Source organism: Haliotis rubra, unplaced genomic scaffold, assembly GCF_003918875.1.
Source record: "Haliotis rubra isolate DU_JTF1 unplaced genomic scaffold, ASM391887v1 Scf1333, whole genome shotgun sequence".
NCBI classification, from domain to species: domain Eukaryota; kingdom Metazoa; phylum Mollusca; class Gastropoda; order Lepetellida; family Haliotidae; genus Haliotis; species Haliotis rubra.
The window spans coordinates 59,379-78,763 of record NW_025765263.1 but is presented as its reverse complement, the minus strand read 5'-3'; the positions used below and the strand labels follow the sequence as shown (position 1 = coordinate 78,763).

The 19,385-nt window shown below is 43.1% G+C and overlaps 1 protein-coding gene and 1 long non-coding RNA gene across 2 annotated transcripts; both read left to right on the top strand.

Annotated features, from left to right (window-relative positions):
- The first annotated feature begins 1,565 nt into the window (after window positions 1-1,565).
- On the top strand, window positions 1,566-2,978 carry LOC124267735. Its single transcript, XM_046702723.1, has one exon. The coding sequence runs from the start codon at window positions 1,566-1,568 to the stop codon at window positions 2,976-2,978; it is 1,413 nt and encodes a 470-aa protein (XP_046558679.1).
- A 14,103-nt stretch (window positions 2,979-17,081) lies between these two features.
- Window positions 17,082-18,292, top strand: LOC124267730. The gene is made up of 2 exons (XR_006896107.1): window positions 17,082-18,002; window positions 18,190-18,292. It is a non-coding gene; the product is annotated as an uncharacterized LOC124267730 (long non-coding RNA).
- The last annotated feature ends 1,093 nt before the right edge of the window (window positions 18,293-19,385 follow it).

Sequence of the window (19,385 nt, the reverse complement as noted above, 5' to 3'; positions counted from 1 at the left end):
ACAAAAAACAAGCACAACAAACAAGGGTACGCCATGGCTACATAGACTCCTGGATAGATGAACTGGTCATAGGCGAAGAAACACAGCTTCAGTGGGAAAATACGCCAGTCACAGAACAGATTGCTCATGCACTGATAAAGGTTGAAAGCGACAGAGACCTACCAAGAGTTGACATTCCTAGGTTTAACGGAAGTGCTTTACAATGGCCCAAGTTCATTGAGCAATTCGACCGCCTCCGTGGTGTAGTGGTTAGAGCGTCCGCCCGGAGAGCGGAAGGTTGCGGGTTCGATCCCTGACCGCGTCATACCAAAAGACGTTAAATATGGTACTTGTTGGTCCCTGTCTGGCGCTCGGCATTAATGGGTACAACAAGGACTGGTCGGCTCGGAGTCAGTATAATGTGTCTGAGTGGGGTATTCATGCTTCACTGCGGCATGGTATCTCAGTGGGCTAGCACTATAGAACCAGCTTAAGTCTGGGCTAGTACAAGCAGCCGCACATACACATACACACGCATGCATGTGGTCATATGACCGAAATATTCTCAAGCACGACGTTAAACCCAATTTCACCTCACCTCATTGAGCAATTCCATTATCAAATCCATTCAAGACCAGTAATCAATGACGCACGACGAATGGACATTTTACAATCTCTCCTAGAAGGTGAAGCGAAACAGCTTGTCGAAGGTCTTGGGTTCAGTGGTAGACATTATGCACTTGCTATGAAGGAACTTAAACGCTCGTTTGGTCACAGGATGAAAGTCGCAAGAGCTTTTATCGAGAAGATAACCAATGGCCCAGTTCTCAACTCTAATGATACCCAAGCAAGGAGAAAACTCTACATTTCACTGAGGGACTGCATAATTACATTACAGTTGTTGAACTATGAATCCAACTTGTTGAGTTGCGAGATTGTTCTTAAAGTAGCCAGACGTTTACCTGCGGACAAGGTGGGCAGATGGAATGAACATGTCAGAGTACTTGCGGCAACCAATGATCCTACTTTGATTGACTTGCTTGACTGGATGCGAGACAGAGTTGAAGCTGAGACTAATCCATTCGCCATTTCTCAAAGAAAGCAAAGCAGACCACAGCAGTCGAGGCATGAAGATAAACTGGGCACAGTTTATAACATGAATGAAAATACTCACAGCGAGAAAACTCCAAACTATGGAATGCCACACATCACAAAATCAGCAGCAAGTCAAGTTCAACAGAACACCAATGTCAAGTCTCCTTCATATCCAGACAACAGTAAGGTGCCATGTCACATGTGCTCTGAAGGTCACTATCTCTATAGGTGTCCCTTATTTGCTAACAAGACAGTTAAGGAGAGAAAAGACATTGTCAGAACAAATAAGTTGTGCTATAATTGTCTCAAGCCAAATCATGGTGTCGAGAAGGGTTTTTCTGCCATCAGCTGTCAGGAATCCGGGGGCCAAAGACGCCACGACACAATGCTGCATCAAGGAGTACAGAAAAACGACGGACCATGTGACAAATAGAAAAGCAATTTCTCATAATGACTTTTCAGTCCTATTTCAGATAGTGCCGGTCTATGTTATGGGACAGACTGGAAGAATTAAAGAGACATTCGCGTTATTGGATTCTGGCAGCGATGTAACTCTCATCCAGAGCTCATTGGCAGATGAACTCTGTTTGAAAGGGAAGAAACAAACTCTAGACATGACTACACTCAGTGGAAACTCCAAGCACAGCTCTCAGAAGGTTCATCTACAGATCAAAGGTGTTGCACCGGAATTCAAGACAGTTCAAGTCAAGGGCTCTTGGACTTACAATGGAGCATTTAAATGTAAATCACAACATGTTGATCCTAAGTGGAAACACCTTGCTCATCTCAACTTGCCTGATGTTGGTTCATCGCAGATTCAACTTCTCATTGGCCTGGATACTCCTCAAGCACACCTACAAGAAGATGCTATCTCGGGCGACAGCAGACAACCTTATGCAGTGATGACGCCATTTGGTTGGTCGCTGATTGGTACGTCAACGCATGACGACAGATCACACACAACACAAGCACATGTTAACTTCATCATATCACAAGATCAGAGTTTGCAGGATCAAATAGAACACTTCTGGAAAACAGAATCATTTGGGACGAAACACAACTTGAAGGAAGCCATCTCGGTTGTAGACAGAAAAGCAAAGACTATATTGGATGAAACGACAACATTAGTTGACGGTCACTACCAAATCGACATGCTTTGGAAGAGCAATAACACTCAGCTACCAAACAACTATCCTTACACACGCAAGAGAAATAACCTGCTCATGAAAAAGCTTGACCGTAGTAACCAGTTTGAAGAAATGTACAGCAAGACCCTGAACCAGTACATTGACAAGGGTTATGTAACCAAAGTGACTGACAGTGTGTCCTCTGATTATGAGAACAATCCGCGCACATGGTACATTCCACACCATGGTGTACAAAACCCGAACAAGCCTGGTAAAGTACATGTTGTCTTCGATGCTGCTGATTCCTACAAAGGGACCTCATTGAACGACAACTTGATGTGTGGACCCGATCTAGTCAACAGTCTCTTCGGCATATTACAGAGATTTCGCCTGTATGGTATTGTGATTGCTGCCGACATGGAAGCGATGTATCACCAAGTGCCCGAACATGACTCTCACAGTCTGCAGTTCTTGTGGAAAGTTAACAGATGTGAACCAGGCCCCCCAGATATCTACAAAATGGGTGTTCACATATTTGGAGCAACAGATTCCACCGCTTGCGCCAACTATGCTGTTAAGCGAACTGCACTTGATAATGCTGACCAATTCTCACCTGTAGTAATTCACACAGTGCTTCATCATTTTTACGTCAATGAGTTATTGAAATCTGTCAAACTGCCATCTCCGGCTACTGAACTTTCAAGGGATATGACAACATTAATGGAGAAAGGAGGCTTCCATCTCCATAAATGGATAAGCAATTCATCTGAAGTTTAATGTTCCATTCCAGAGACAGAGAGGGCTATTCAAACTTGGATCTTGATTTGGATGAATTTCCTGTACAACAAACACTCGGTCTCAGGTGGGACGTAAATCAAGACTGTTTTGTTTATAACTCCATTTCAGGATCGATGCCGACCACCAAGCGAAGTATCGTGAGTACAGTGTCTTCCATCTTTGATCCATGCGGCTACCTATCACCATTTACCGTGCGAGCTATAGTCATCATTCAAGAGCTGTGGAGACAGAAAGTCGACTGGGATGACGAATTACCAACAATGATACAGAGAAAGTGGGAAGAATGGTTAGACGAGCTTGACAACTTCACATCATTTAAGCTGACAACCTTCAACTGCATGTCTTCGCTGATGCCTCGGAGAAGTCCTTCGGTGCACTAGCATACTTGAGGTATGAGACAGGTTCGACTAGCATCAATTGTTCATTCCTATCCTCGAAGACGCGTGTCGCTCCCATAAAGCTGGTGTTATCGATCCCTCGACTTGAACTCCAAGGTTCAGTACTAGCACTCAGACTTGGAAATTCTCTGCAGAAGGTGTTAGGATTACCTGAACTCATATTATAGACAGATTCTATGACAGGATTACCTGAACTAATATTATAGACAGATTTTATGACAGTGCTGCAGTATCTGAACAACAAAATGAAGCAATTCAAACCATTTGTAGCCAATCAGATTGCTGAAATTCTGGAATCAAGCCAGCCTACACAATGGCGTCATATTGCAAGTTCACAAAATCCTGCGGATTATTGCACAAGAGGAATGACTATAGCACACCTGACTGGGAGCAGTTCATGGTTCAGTGCACCTGATTTTCTTCACAATAGTGAAGACACTTGGCCGTTATTTGGATGTTTAGCTCAAGGCATATCAATGTTTGATTAAATATACATGTGGATGTTTAGCTCAAGGCATATCAATGTTTAGCTTAAGGCACATGGATGTTTCACTGAATACAGGGTAAGAATTTTCCGTGGATCCTATGAATTCCAGGAATTTCATAAGGCCAAGAATCATTTTTGTGAATCGTCTAAATCTGTTGACAATTGTATGAATGTGCTTCAGCAGATTAAAAGTTTGTTGATGGTTTGCTGTGTTCATGATATTGTTATTTCTGAGCCAGTTTTAAAGGTCTTAAATGCCTAAATATCAGGAGCTTCGGCTAGTTTTCAGAGTTTTTATCTAAACTTCATTCTCATCCCTGTGAATACAAAAGCTTATTTCACTGAAGACATGGATGTTCAGCTCAAGGCAAAAGCATGTTGGATTAAGATCATTTGTTTCAAGGGATATGACTGTTCAGCTCAATGCATGTATGGCCAAGGAATGTGGACGTGTGGCTGAAAACATTTGTGTACTTGCCTCAAGGCCTATGGATGTCTGGCTCAAGCTATACACGTTTGGCTTAAGGCATATGAATGTTTGGATGGAATATAGATGGAATAAACATATTGATGTGAATAACACAATATAGAATGTTTATCTCAATTACCAGGAATTTCTCCTTGAGTTTTGTGTCTGAACCACTGTGGATGTGAGAGGGAGAGAGAGATCACAGGGTACATCTGAGTTTTGTGTCTGAACCACTTTGTATGTGAGAGGGAGAGAGAGATCACAGGGTACATCTGAGTTTTGTGTCTGAACCACTTTGTATGTGAGAGGGAGAGAGAGATCACAGGGTACATCTGAGTTTTGTGTCTGAACCACTGTGGATGTGAGAGGGAGAGAGAGATCACAGGGTACATCTGTGGATGTAAGAGGGCAGAGAGGGGATCACAGGGGTGTAAGAGGGCAGAGGGAGATCACAGGGTAATCTGAGTTTTGTGTCTGTGGATGTGAGAACCACTGTGGATGTGATGAGGGAGAGGGAGATCACAGGGTAATCTGAGTTTTGGGTCTGAACCACTGTGGATGTGAGAGGGGAGAGGGAGATGAGAGGGTACATCTGAGTTTTGTGTCTGAACCACTTTGTATGTGAGAGGGGAGAGGGAGATCACAGGGTATATCTGAGTTTTGGGTCTGAACCACTTTGTATGTGAGAGGGGAGAGGGAGATGAGAGGGTACATCTGAGTTTTGGGTCTGAACCACTGTGGATGTGAGAGGGAGAAAAGAGATCACTGAGTACATCTGAGTTTTGTGTCTGAACCACTGTGGATGTGAGAGGGAGATGAGAGGGTACATCTGAGTTTTGGGTCTGAACCACTGTGGATGTGAGAGGGCAGAGGGAGATGAGAGGGTACATCTGAGTTTTGTGTCTGAACCACTGTGGATGTGAGAGGGGAGAGGGAGATCACAGGGTAATCTGAGTTTTGGGTCTGAACCACTTTGTATGTGAGAGGGGAGAGGGAGATGAGAGGGTACATCTGAGTTTTGGGTCTGAACCACTGTTGATGTAAGAGGGCAGAGGGAGATCACAGGGTACATCTGAGTTTTGGGTCTGAACCACTTTGTATGTGAGAGGGAGATGAGAGGGTACATCTGAGTTTTGGGTCTGAACCACTGTGGATGTGAGAGGGCAGAGGGAGATGAGAGGGTACATCTGAGTTTTGTGTCTGAACCACTGTGGATGTGAGAGGGGAGAGGGAGTTCACAGGGAACATCTGAAAGTCCCTGCTGGGCAGGTCAACACAAACGTGTTAGTGTTATTTTTAGATATAAACACCAACAGAATTCCTCACCATTACTGTGAAAAAACACGAAACACACCTTAGACACATCGAACTGTACTAACAATTGCCAAAAACTTGGTCACAATAACTTACTGATGCCCTCCTTGTAGAGATGGGAGTTATCTAGAGTTATTTAGCCAAGGTTACCCTACACTTACACTTGAAGGAGGCTGCATGTCATATGACAAGCCACCCTACACTGGTCCTTGTGGGGGACCTAGTTGATAAGGATAGGAAGGTTAGAGATGATGTTAGTGCAAAGTAAAACTTACTGTGAATAATGTCTGTGCAATCCTTGCAAAACTTTCTAGGCTGATCCATGTCCTCTGCTCTAGTCCCGCTATCCATGCGTTAGGAGCTGCTTGATGGAACCTCTAGGTCTTCGTGGTCCATGGTGGTGTGTGCTCCTGTGCATAGAGCTCAGGTCACAAATCAGTTGAAGTTAAGCACTGTTGAGCGGGGAGAGTCCTTGGATGGGTGACCATGTTTGGCAGCTTGACTCCTAAGAGGATAGGAAGGTTGTTGTTTAAACGGAACTCTCTTGTTCTCCCATCTCACACATCTATTGATGAACTGGCTAATCGGTGTTCGGGCTTCTTCACTGACAAGATCAACATCATACGCCAATCCTTCAAATATCACCATGATGCCGCGAAAGTTCCAGTAATCACGAACAACTCCCTTTGTCCTCGTTTAGATCTGTGACGGAAGATGAAATGTCCAAACTTGTCTCCAAATGTCCAGCGAAATCATGTTTGCTTGACCCATTACCAACGTGGCCCTTGAAAGAAACCATTCAATCTCTTCTTCCTATCTGGACATATATCACCAACAGTTTGCTAAGCCAAGGTGTAATGCCTGATCAACTGAAGACAGCAATTATCACTCCCCTCATAAAGAAGAAGAATCTCGATCATGAACTGTTAAAAAACTACACACCAATATCCAATTTGACATTCATTTCTAAGCTGATTGAGCACATTGTTGCTTCTCAATTCAGAGACCATATGAGCAGAAACAGCTTTGTGGGCGTCTCGGGGTATAAAAGTTTATTAAATACAAAAGTTCATAGTGGGTGGGATAGGTTAGGTAGTTGGGTGGGCGGCTGACGTAGTACCTACCTTTGTAGTCAAATATGTAGAAGCCTAGGCCCATGCGGACCTCGTGGCCGGGGAGACAGGACGATGTCACGCTTCTTGCATGCTCTGCCATCTTGAGGGGCAGAGATGCAAGGAGCGTGCGCATTGGCCGAAATCTGGATTTCCCCAGTCACGTGGCCCGATGTCGACTTTATAGGCCTACCCTAGGTAGGGAATCGTCAGTCGTCCGATACCCGCATCGGGTAAGTTTCTAGCGACTCCGAGTCTTGAATCAAGACCAAGTTTAAGTTTCCACGTATTGTTTGTTGTTTTAGGGATGTCGTGTTGATTTAGTGTTAGCTTGGGAAGGGGGAGAAATAGTATAGGAATGAGTAGGTTTTGAACAGTAGTGCAGAGAAGAAACAGACAGTACCGTGACCCTGGTGCCTGTCTTTTACAACACTCACGCGCTAGGGGCCTATTACAAAACAGACGCCCAGTGACAGCAGAACGTTGTATATGTATGACAAGTGTCGGTTGGTTACTGAAGTAAAATGCTTTGCGTTGTGTTTGTTAATTGGTCTCTTTACGTGGTCAGTACATCTTGTCTGCAAGTTCTGTGGGAATGGTTCCTGGCGGGTTCTCCCAATTCAACTCAATTAAAGTCAGAACAAACAAATATTTAGGTTTCCATTCTTGTTTATTGTGAAAAAAAACGTATTAATCTAAACAAGCCTACATATATCTACCTACCTAAATCCTACATAAATACAGTTTAACTTTGGTTTATGTCCACCCCCTAATACCTACTCCCCGAAAACAACAAAACAAAACCTACTCATTCCTATACTATTTCTCCCCCTTCCCAAGCTAACACTAAATCAACACGACATCCCCAAAACAACAAACAATACGTGGAAACTTTAAACTGGTCTTGATGCAAGACTCGGAGTCGCTAGAAACTTACCCGATGCGGGTATCGGACGACTGACGATTCCCTACCTAGGGTAGGCCTATATAGTCGACATCGGACCACGCGTGACTGGGGAAATCCAGATTTCGACCCAATCGCGACGCTCCTTGCATCTCTGCCCCTCAAGATGGCGGAGCATGCAAGAAGCGTGACATCGTCCTGTCTCCCCGGCCACGAGGTCCGCATGGGCCTAGGCTTCTACATATTTGACTACAAAGGTAGGTACTACGTCAGCCGCCCACCCAACTACCTAACCTATCCCACCCACTATGAACTTTTGTATTTAATAAACTTTTATACCCCGAGACGCCCACATTCCCCCCCCCTTAAAGTCAAAAGTAACCCTTTTGCCCCTCTCCTAAAAATCCCCCAAAATATGAAAACAAAAAAAAAGAATAAATATATAACAGTTTACACACCCAAAAAAACAAAAAAAACAAAATAAAACAAGCAAGTAAGAATTAACAATAAAATAAAATTAACAGTAACAGTACAGAATGTGAAAGAATGCGACTAGTCGCTCGGAAACTCAAGCAACGCCAGGCGTTCCTCCTCTTCTTGGGCCTCACGGCTCAGGCGCCTCCGGGGCATGGCCGTTCTCTGCTGCGCCGCCTGCTCTCTGGCTAACCGGCGGAACGCCGGGAGAGGGTCCCTCCGAGGGAGGAGACAGGCACCAGGGTCACGGTACTGTCTGTTTCTTCTCTGCACTACCGTTACTCTGCCATGGGGATTATGGGTTATCACATGTTCCTCCGCACCCCTCCTCCTCTGAAAAACCTTGCAGCATGTGGAACACTGTCTTAGGTTATGTTTTGGCCTGTGGTATTGGACCCAATGGTTCACCATATTTCTATAGGTCCTGATTTGTCCGCTGGCACATCCTTGGACTTGACAAGGTTGTCCATCCTCTGGCCAGATCGGTCTCTCCCCCTCCTCAAACTCTGCCAATTCCTCCTCGTTTACTTTAATCTCAAACTCCATTTTCTGCAAGCAGAAGTATCAAGCAGAAAGAGGGAAGATTCTTCCCAGAGCAAACGAAATCATGCAGAGAAAAACAACAACAACAAAAACAAGCTATATAAACATCATGCAAGTTAACCTATTTAAAATAACTGGCAAAACCCAATAAAATATAAAGAAAGTCACCCTTATCTTCTCCTAACTTGGACTGAACCTTTTTAATGGTTTAACAGTCCGTCCTGCCCGAGTCAGTATAGCTTCAGGCGTTCTAAATTCTTCCTCCAATTGGAAGGTATCCATCCCGGTCTGTATATCCGCTGCAGCGGAGTCATGCTGTGGTTGATTCAACCAGCTGCTTGGACTTGGAGTCCCCTCATATGGTTTTAAATGATCCACATGTACACTTACAATAGGTTTATCCTGTGCCCTTTGTATCCTGTAAGTAGTAAGGGATAGTTGCTCCACTATTAAGTAGGGACCATCCCAACCTAATCCCAATTTCTGGTTGGCGGATACCACCTCCAGACAAAAGAGCCCTCTTCGAATGTCCTTGGCTTCAATAGAGAGTCATAGTTTTTCTTTTGGAATTTGGCCGCTCTACCTAACTGTTTATTGGCAAACTGAAAAGTGCCCTGCATGGTTTCTTTCAGCCATTTCACGTACTCTACGGGACAAAGCTCACCTTCAGTTGCAGGTGGGGTACCTATCATTAGATCTATAGGAAGATTCACTTCCCGCCCCAACATCATTAAGTTAGGTGAACAGTGTGTACTCTTACGTTCAGAGGCCCTATATGCCATGAGCAAGTATGGGAGATGGTCATCCCAATCCAAAGGTTCCTGATGAGTGTAAATACTGAGCATCTGCTTTAGGGTACGGTTGAAGCGCTCCACTAAACCGTCTGATTGAGGTCTGTAAGGGGTTGTTCTGGTTTTACTTATCCCAAGTAAACGGCACACTTCTGTGAATAAATGGGATTCGAACTCTCTTCCCTGATCAGTGTGAATCTGTTGGGGACAACCTAACCTACAAATTACCTCCGACACCAATTTGTCAGCAACAGTTGACGCTGTGTGATTCCTCAATGCAAATGCCTCTTTCCACTTGGTATAGTAATCACCAACTACCATAATATACTCATTACCATTTCTGCTTATAGGCAAAGGACCAACTATGTCTATGGCGATACATTCCAGGGTGCCCGTATGGAAAATTGTTGCAAAGGAGACCTGCCTCGACCTGGACCTGGTTTACAGCGAGCACACCAGTCACAAGATTTTATCCACTGTTTAATGTCATCCGACATTCCTGGCCAATAGAATCTGGCTTTGATAGATGTGATTGTTTTATCCCGACCAAAATGCCCAGCTGTACGGGATGTATGCAAATGATCAAAGATAGACGTGCGTACAGCTGTTGGTGCTACCAACTGCAAACGGGAACCCAAAACTTCAGATTCTACCTTACGATACAATAATCCATTCTCAAGCCTAAGATTTTGCCATTGTCCCCAAAGCATTTTTGCATCTGAACTCCAGTCTATGATTTCTGATTTCTCAGGTTGTTCACAGTCTTTTGACATCCAGTTTAATACCGGACCAATACCTCCATCAGCTGTTTGCCAGTCAAGCAACTCATCCCTAGTCCACACAGGTAACCAGTTAGCCACACCACTAGGAGCTGTGGAGTCACTGAACAGTCTACGACCTACTCCTGAATCATCAGCAGAATTCGCATCTTCCCCTGAATCTGTATGTATTTCAACATTCCTATCTTCAGCTTCTACTAAACTGATAGGTTCAGGTGACTGAACACGACCCTCTACCACTTGCTGTTCAACAGCATTGTGCTCCAAAGTAACAACTGGAGTATCCTGTTGAATACACGAGAAATCAGGAGAATGACAATCAGTACACTTCTCAAAAGTACATTTCCGCTGAGATCTACGGGACAGAGCATCAGCATTTTGATGCTTCCTACCAGGTCTATACTGGATCTCGAAATCATAAGTTTCAACAATGCTGAGCCACCTTGCTAAGATTCCTTCTGGATCTTTGAAATTTTTCAGCCATATCAAAGAAGCATGATCTGTGCGCAAAATAAACTTTTGGCCATAAAGAAAGTGTCTAAAGTGCTTAAGGAATGTAACCACTGCCAGAAGTTCACGTTTGGTAGTGCAATAGTAGCGTTGCGACTGTCCAAGCGTACGACTTGCATATGAAACAACCTTTTCATCTCCTTCTTGCACCTGAGATAGCACTGCACCTATACCAAAACCACTAGCATCAGTATCGAGCACATAAAGTCCCTTTTCCTGAGGAAAAGCAAGTACTGGAGCAGTTATTAGACATTGTTTCAACCGATCAAATGACCTCTGACAATCCTTTGTCCATTCAAATGGAATACCCTTCCGAGTAAGTCGCACCATAGGTGAAGCAACCTCTGAAAAATTTGGAATAAACTGCCGGTAATATCCCACAAGACCGAGAAAACTGCGAGTGTCTGAACGAGTTTCCGGTTTAGGCCAGCTTTCGACAGCCTCTACTTTATCTGGACTACACCTAAGACCACTTGCTGAAACCATATGCCCTAGATAAGCAACTTCAGACTGGAAAAGTGTACATTTCTTTGGTTTAAGTTTCAAATTAGCCTGACGCAACTGAATGAAAACCAACCTAAGATTGTTTAATGCAGAATGAAAATCTGACCCAAAAAACAATAACATCGTCCAGGTAACACAGACACTTCTTCCACTTCAACTTTCCCAATACCCTGTCCATCAATCTTTCCAAAAGTAGCTGGGGCATTAGTAAGACCAAACGGCATGACATTGAACTGATGGAGTCCTACATGAGTAACAAAAGCAGTTTTGTGTTTGTCTCTTGGATCCATTTTTACTTGCCAATACCCGCTGGCTAAATCCAGGGTACTAAACCATTGACAACCACCCAATGTTTCCAGAGTTTCCTCTATCCTCGGCAAAGGATAGGCGTCCTTCAAGGTCACCTCATTCAATTTTCTAAAATCAATGCAAAATCTGCAGGATCCGTCACGCTTAGTTACTAAGCAAACAGGAGCAGACCAAGGGCTACTACTAGGTTCAATAATATTTTGTTGTAACATCTTGTCAATTTCATTTTCCACTAACTGTTTCTTAGCCAAAGGGATCCTTCTGGCCGGTAGTTTGATAGGAGTTGCATCACCAGTATTGATAATGTGAGTAGTCTCATCTGTCTGTCCTAACGAACCATCTTCACCCACAAACACATCCTGAAATTCTCGAACCAAATCAGAAACGGACTGCTTTTGACTATCCGAAAGACCAGAGGAACATCTATCAACTAGTGACTGCAAGTGACTCGGTAAGTCCAAACTTTGTGCATCTGTGGCAACATCATCACAAGCTACAACCTGATCTACTCTGCTAACTGTAGCTAGTACGGATGAACTGTTTATGGACACTTTCTTGCTATTCAGGTTCAGCACTGAAATTACTACAACATCCTTATCAGGCTGGACAAGACTTCTAGCCACAAATATTCCTTTGCTTCGCCAATATTTATTTGGCTCAACCAACCCCAATTCAGTACCAAATGAACCCTCAACTGTGCATTTGATTAATTTCTCAGAATTCTGGGGAACAACAACCTTGTCAACAATTCTAACCCGCGAACAACTACCTGTGTTCAGTTTGTACAACTTGAGTTTCCCTCTAGATGTAGACAGTGTCTGTCGTCTCACATGTACCTCACCATCATAATCCTCTAGGAAATCCATGCCAAGAATACTACCCATGGTACCCAAGTCTGCAACGACAAACTCTTGTTGAAACGTCACACTTCCAACACAAAACTCAAAACAAGCAGAACCATGGACAACCATAGGCATACCATTGGCCGTAAAGAAATCCTTGTGAACTTTCTTCAAACTAATGCTCTGAAAACCCAGTTTAAGAACATCATCTTGTGACATAATTGAGACAGGAGACCCTGTATCCAACAACATTCTAGAGGTAAGCCCGTTCACCAAAACATCTGTATACAAACATTTCTGAGGTTTCAAAGAATGTAAAACAATTTGTTCCCGTGAAACTGATTCACTGGAGCAAGTTGACGAAGATGACTTCATCGGTTTCCCTTTACCAGATAAAAAGAATTTTTCCTCTAACCCATCACCATTGAGTACAGATTGCTTCACCAAGGGATCAACACTATTCCCCTTCCACGAAGGTAAATCTACCTGCACTCCTATATCAACAGTAAAAACAGTTTTTTCCACCCAAGCTACATCTTCATCTGGCCTACAAATTTTCCCAACATCGGCTGAGACCTCGGCCTCGACCCCAGCCTTTACTAGTTTCCCATATCTGTTTCCTTGATATCTGATCGATCAAGCAAACCCAGTTTTGATAAGTATGGACATCTATCGCGAAAGTGACCTGATTGATTGCAGACATAGCAGGTATTAGGCCTGGCACTTCTGAAGCTACGTTTAAACTTTTCCAAGCGATCATCTATTAACTTTGTGACTGCCTCCAGTGTCAACCCACCACTATCAAGTGGTTGCCTAATTTGGTTCACTCCTGCCACCCTGTCTAAACTTTCAGGTTTCTTTTTCCTGCTACCATCAACGGCTTCGAACTCCATGGCATATGAAATGGCGTTTTCAAGCGTTTGTGGATGTGCAAATGTAACATGTTTTCTCATGTCAAAGCTATGCAGGCCAGTTAAAAACTGATCAATCAAATGTACCTCAAGTGATGAAGGGGTGCTGGTAGGGTAAGCTAAATTTGCTAGTCTACGGAGTTCAAACCCATAATCCAGTACGGCCTCGTCACGACCTTGACGACGATTTCGAAATTCACTTCTGTAGGCTACATTCCGCTCAACCGGATTAAAACGTTGACTCAAAGCATTTTTCACTGCCTGATAACTGCTGAGTTGCCCTAACGTAAGACTACTCAAAAGTTTTTGTGCTGCACCTCTCAAACACATACTAAGTTGTTGAGCCTTTTCATATTCTGACCACCCATTCCATGAAGCTACTTGTTCAAAATGAACAATAAAATCCTGCCAATCACATGATATTCCATCAAATCTTTCAGGCACAACTTCACGATGAGATAACCTAGACTTTTCAAACCCCGTCAAAACAGTTCCGACTGGATTTGGTTGTCTTAAACAATTCCAACCTCTAGAATCCGAAAAATCAGTATGCAACCCGTCCTGTATTTCTGGTGTACTGAAATGCACAGAACGACTACCACTCATGATTCCATCTGATATATGACCAAACAACCGATGATCTGCATTCTGAAGTGCACCATAAGCTGATGGTAACTGTGTATCCCTGCCCATCTGTCTTAAACCGACACCATTTCCTATTTGAGAAAGAGGTGAATACGGCGTAGAAGTGGGATACATATTTTGCCGAAATGGGGGCAACTCACTTGTCAAATCGATAAGTGGTTCCTCCAAATTACCACTGGCACTACCACGAAACTGACCATCAGTCTCGGACAACAAAGAACAATTTAGACCTAAATCTTCAGACATGTTTTTGGTAGACTACACTGAGAAAAATTGGAAAAAAAACCCTTATCCTGGTCTCGGCACCAAATCTGTAATAGGCGCCTAGCGCGTGAGTGTTGTAAAACAGACGCCCAGTGACAGCAGAACGTTGTATATGTATGACAAGTGTCGGTTGGTTACTGAAGTAAAATGCTTTGCGTTGTGTTTGTTAATTGGTCTCTTTACGTGGTCAGTACATCTTGTCTGCAAGTTCTGTGGGAATGGTTCCTGGCGGGTTCTCCCAATTCAACTCAATTAAAGTCAGAACAAACAAATATTTAGGTTTCCATTCTTGTTTATTGTGAAAAAAAACGTATTAATCTAAACAAGCCTACATATATCTACCTACCTAAATCCTACATAAATACAGTTTAACTTTGGTTTATGTCCACCCCCTAATACCTACTCCCGAAAACAACAAAACAAAACCTACTCATTCCTATACTATTTCTCCCCCTTCCCAAGCTAACACTAAATCAACACGACATCCCCAAAACAACAAACAATACGTGGAAACTTTAAACTTGGTCTTGAGCCAAGACTCGGAGTCGCTAGAAACTTACCCGATGCGGGTATCGGACGACTGACGATTCCCTACCTAGGGTAGGCCTATATAGTCGACATCGGACCACGTGACTGGGGAAATCCAGATCTCGGCCAATGCGCACGCTCCTTGCATCTCTGCCCCTCAAGATGGCGGAGCATGCAAGAAGCGTGACATCGTCCTGTCTCCCCGGCCACGAGGTCCGCATGGGCCTAGGCTTCTACATATTTGACTACAAAGGTAGGTACTACGTCAGCCGCCCACCCAACTACCTAACCTTCCCCACCCACTATGAACTTTTGTATTTAATAAACTTTTATACCCCGAGACGCCCACACTTTCAATCTGCCTACCGATTCTTCCACAGCACGGAAACTGCGTTGCTGAAGGTTCAGAACGACATCCTAAGAGGCAGACACCGATGGAGCGGTCATTCTTGTATTGCTGGATCTCTCAGCTGCTTTTGACACTGTCTACCATTCTGTGCTACTCTCTACCCTTGAAAACAGGTTCAATGTCAAACATCTTGCGTTAAGGTGGTTTGCCTCCTACTTAACAGACCGGAAGCAGGCAGTTGTCATTCAGGGTGAAAGGTCAGAGGCAACGTACTTGAAGTTTGGAGTGCTTCAGGGCTCTGTCCTAGGCCCCCTACTTTTCACATGCTACACATCTCCCCTCGGTGATATTGTAAGTTCCTACAACTTAAGTATGCACCTCTATGCTGATGACACGCAAGTCTGCTTATCCTTCAAGCCATGTGACGCATCTTCAACCAAGTTCTCCTTTTCAAGAGTTGAAGAATGTGTTGAATGTGTTGATTGTATCAAGAGTTGGATGTCATCGAACTATCTTAAATTAAATGATGATAAAACTGAGCTCATTGTGTTCCACCCTCTTCGACTTCAGAAAGAGCTTCTGCTTCCACAGTTTTGCATCGGTGAATCTGCAATAACAATGCGCCCACATGTTCGCAATCTTGTTGTAATCTTTGACTCTGCCCTCAGCATGGAACCCCATGTCTGTCGCCAATCATATTTCCATCTGCGCATCATTGGTATGATCTGTCGATTCCTGGATGTGAAATCTGCACAAGCTCTAGTTCAAACATTTGTAACATCTCTCTAGGACTATTGTAACTCTGCTGTCTGGTGTGCCAAAACAAGTCCTCTACAGGCTATAGAAGGCACAAAAGTCAGCCGCACGATTGATCTGTCAAATTAAAAGGACTGAACACATCTCTCCTGCCCTCAAAACTCTACATTGGCTTCCAATTCGCTTCAGAATCGACTACAAAATCCTGCTATTTGTTTTCAAGGGTTTAAACGGTCTAGCTCCAAAATACCTCTCGGATCTCCTGACACCATATCACCCAACTAGATCACTCAGCTGAAGGGACCAATCTCTCCTTAAATACCACAAACTAGAACTAAGTCATATGGGGACGGGTCTTTCTCTAGAGCAGGACCCTTCCTCTGGAACAACTTACCATCCATCCTTCGTTCCGAAACAGAACTGTCAAATTTTTAAAGTGGACTCAAGACGCACCTATTCACCTCTGCACATGGATAAAGTGGACTCAGATAGCGCTTTTTTTACATTGATAAAAAGCGCTTTACAAATATTTGTATGTATGTGTGAATGTATGTATGTAAGAGTGTATAGCACTTCAGTCCTGCCCCACAACGAAGCACGTGATACATGTGGTCTCACCATAGGCAAGTGAGTTTGTTCAAAATTGCCTCTGTTCACCAAGCAGAAAATGGGTACCCAGTGAGATCAGTCATGTGACTATAACCTTCTAGTGCCTAACAGGCAGCTTGGGTTATCCAGGGTAATAATAATCAGCTTCTGATTACAGCGTCCAGTGAGCAACTAGTCAGATGGATACAAGGCGCTATATAAATGAATTATTATTATTATTTTCCTGCCCGTTTTTGATCATTAGGGCATGATTCTCGAGCACCTGGGGCTCAACAAGCTTCACACCTAGCAACAAATGAAAGTGGGGTGTCAACACACTCCCGACAGTGAGACTGCGGATCCTGTGGGGACATCAGTTTACCAGGAACTTTCCTAGTGGGGAAGGAGATATGAACACAAGTTTTAGAAAAAGGCAGTCAGGTGTTAGATTTTAACCTGTTGTTAGTTTGTCCCAGTCATGTGTTACAGCTGACTCAACATACTGTGTAAGTGCTGCTGAACTTGTGTTGTCAAGGAAACAGAATTACAATGTATGAACTACATAGTATGTGCTTGCTCCGGTAAACATAAACCAACAATAATGTATAGAAGCAATTTTATTGAGGATAAACATTCATAACATCACATTTTGATCTCTCAAAATGAAAGAGAAAGAAGAAAATATATAATAAATATAGATTGTATAACATGTAATTGATGATAACAGCAACTTAAAAGCTAAAAGGAAATACTATACCAAGTTAGCGCCTCAGCTTATGAGATCGGCTTATCTACGGTAACATGTGATATATTTAGGAGGAAAATCAGAGGTCTATAATGAAATTATAATAGCTGTAGGATTTCACGTGGAATACTTTAACCCTATACAGTGAGTATGTTTTGGAATTGTTATTATGTTGAGTAATATTACCATTTGTTTTTGAATAGATAAAACATGTAGAGCATTCATCAATGTCTGAAATAATGTGAATGTAACGAACACATCCATATGTGTTGTTTTACTTTTGATACGTGAACTTAAATCAACAGATATTGTTTTATTTTTTTTTAAATATTACGATAATGGCAGGATTATACTTTCTTTCCATTTAAAATTAAATGATCCTGTGGGAGGGTAAATGTCCCCCATTTCTTCTGGGAACAAAGACGGAGGTCGGTGTGTCCTTTTTCATTTCTTTATATCTATGTTGTTAAACCCTATATATTCACTTTCATTTCTCACAAGATGTTTCTATGACACACCAAAATTGGGTCAGCTATTGGCATACCAACCCATTTTGATCAGATTTATGTTTCTTGCCATTGGACTTTTAATGACTCGAAATGGCACGTAAACTTGACATCTTCTCTGCAAATTGCCAAGGCTTGAACAATGAAAAAAAGAGATTCAATGTGATTGAAAATATGAAAAAACTAATTGGTAACATGTATTTAATCCAGGATACAGACTCTACTGAAAATATTGAACAGAAAGTCAAATTAGAATGGTGCTCTTCAGAAACCTGGTGTACAGGCCATAGTATACCCTAGACCAAACAACACATGGGGTTAAAGCGGCCTAGGCTTGAATATACCCTGGATATATTATACCCTAGACCAAACAATACATGGGGTTAAAGCGGCCTAGGCTTGAATATACCCTGGATATATTATACCCTATACCAAACAACACATGGGGTTAAAGCGGCCTAGGCTTTAATATACCCTGGATATATTATACCCTAGACCAAACAACACATGGGGTTAAAGCGGCCTAGGCTAGAATATACCCTGGATATATTATGGCCAAGGCCAATTTATTCTCTGGGGTATGAATCGGCCTAGGCCATTTCATACCTCACAGGACAGATTATAAAAAGAATTACCCATGACATCTGAAGTGTTTATTAGACAGTCTTTTATTACTTCAACCAGGAATACCACAATCAGTAAAAATAAAAGATCAAAGATGTCCTGAAACTTTAGCTTCTAAGTCATCACTACTATGTAAATGTACCAAGTTAAACGCTGATAGCAACATCAAAATGACCAAGGTTGTTTTCAAGATAAAGTGCATATTCTCTCGTAGTTCAGACAGTCCATGGAGTCACCGACTTTTGAGTTTTGGGGTATCTCATGAAATACAATGATGTTTTGAATGAATTTTTTTTATATAATAGCATGAGATTAATAACTGTTTTAGCCTTTTACCCAATAGAATTTAGCTGTTGATATGTTGATCCGTAAGTGTATAAGACTGTAATACAAAGGACAGTAGATGTGGTAGGTGTACAGGGTTGTTGTAGTGTTACATTAACACATTAATGTGCCATACCAAATGTTTTCCCCATTTGTGAACATTAAGGTGTAAATATACTGTGTAAATACAGTCAAAGTCTCGTTGCACAAGAGGGATATATCGTGGCCTGGAGGGGCCTAGTCTAGCCTAGGCTGTTTTACACACCGGGTATATCGTGGCCTGGAGGGGCCTAGTCTAGCCTAGGCTGTTTTACACACCGGGTATATCGTGGCCTGGAGGGGCATAGTCTAGCCTAGGCTGTTTTACAAACCAGGTATATCGTGGCCTGGAGGGGCATAGTCTAGCCTAGGCTAGTCTTAGGCTGTTTTACACACCGGGTATATCGTGGCCTGGAGGGGCCTAGTCTAGCCTAGGCTGTTTTACACACCGGGTATATCGTGGCCTGGAGGGGCCTAGTCTAGCCTAGGCTGTTTTATACACCGGGTATATCGTGGCCTGGGAGGGGCCTAGTCTAGCCTAGGCTGTTTTACACACCGGGTATATCGTGGCCTGGAGGGGCCTAGTCTAGCCTAGGCTGTTTTACACACCGGGTATATCGTGGCCTGGAGGGGCATAGTCTAGCCTAGGCTGTTTTACACACCGGGTATAT

Coding starts and splice junctions, on each gene's coding strand:
- LOC124267735 (XM_046702723.1), top strand. CDS start 1,566: ATGGGACAGACTGGAAGAATTAAAGAGACATTCGCGTTATTGGATTCT.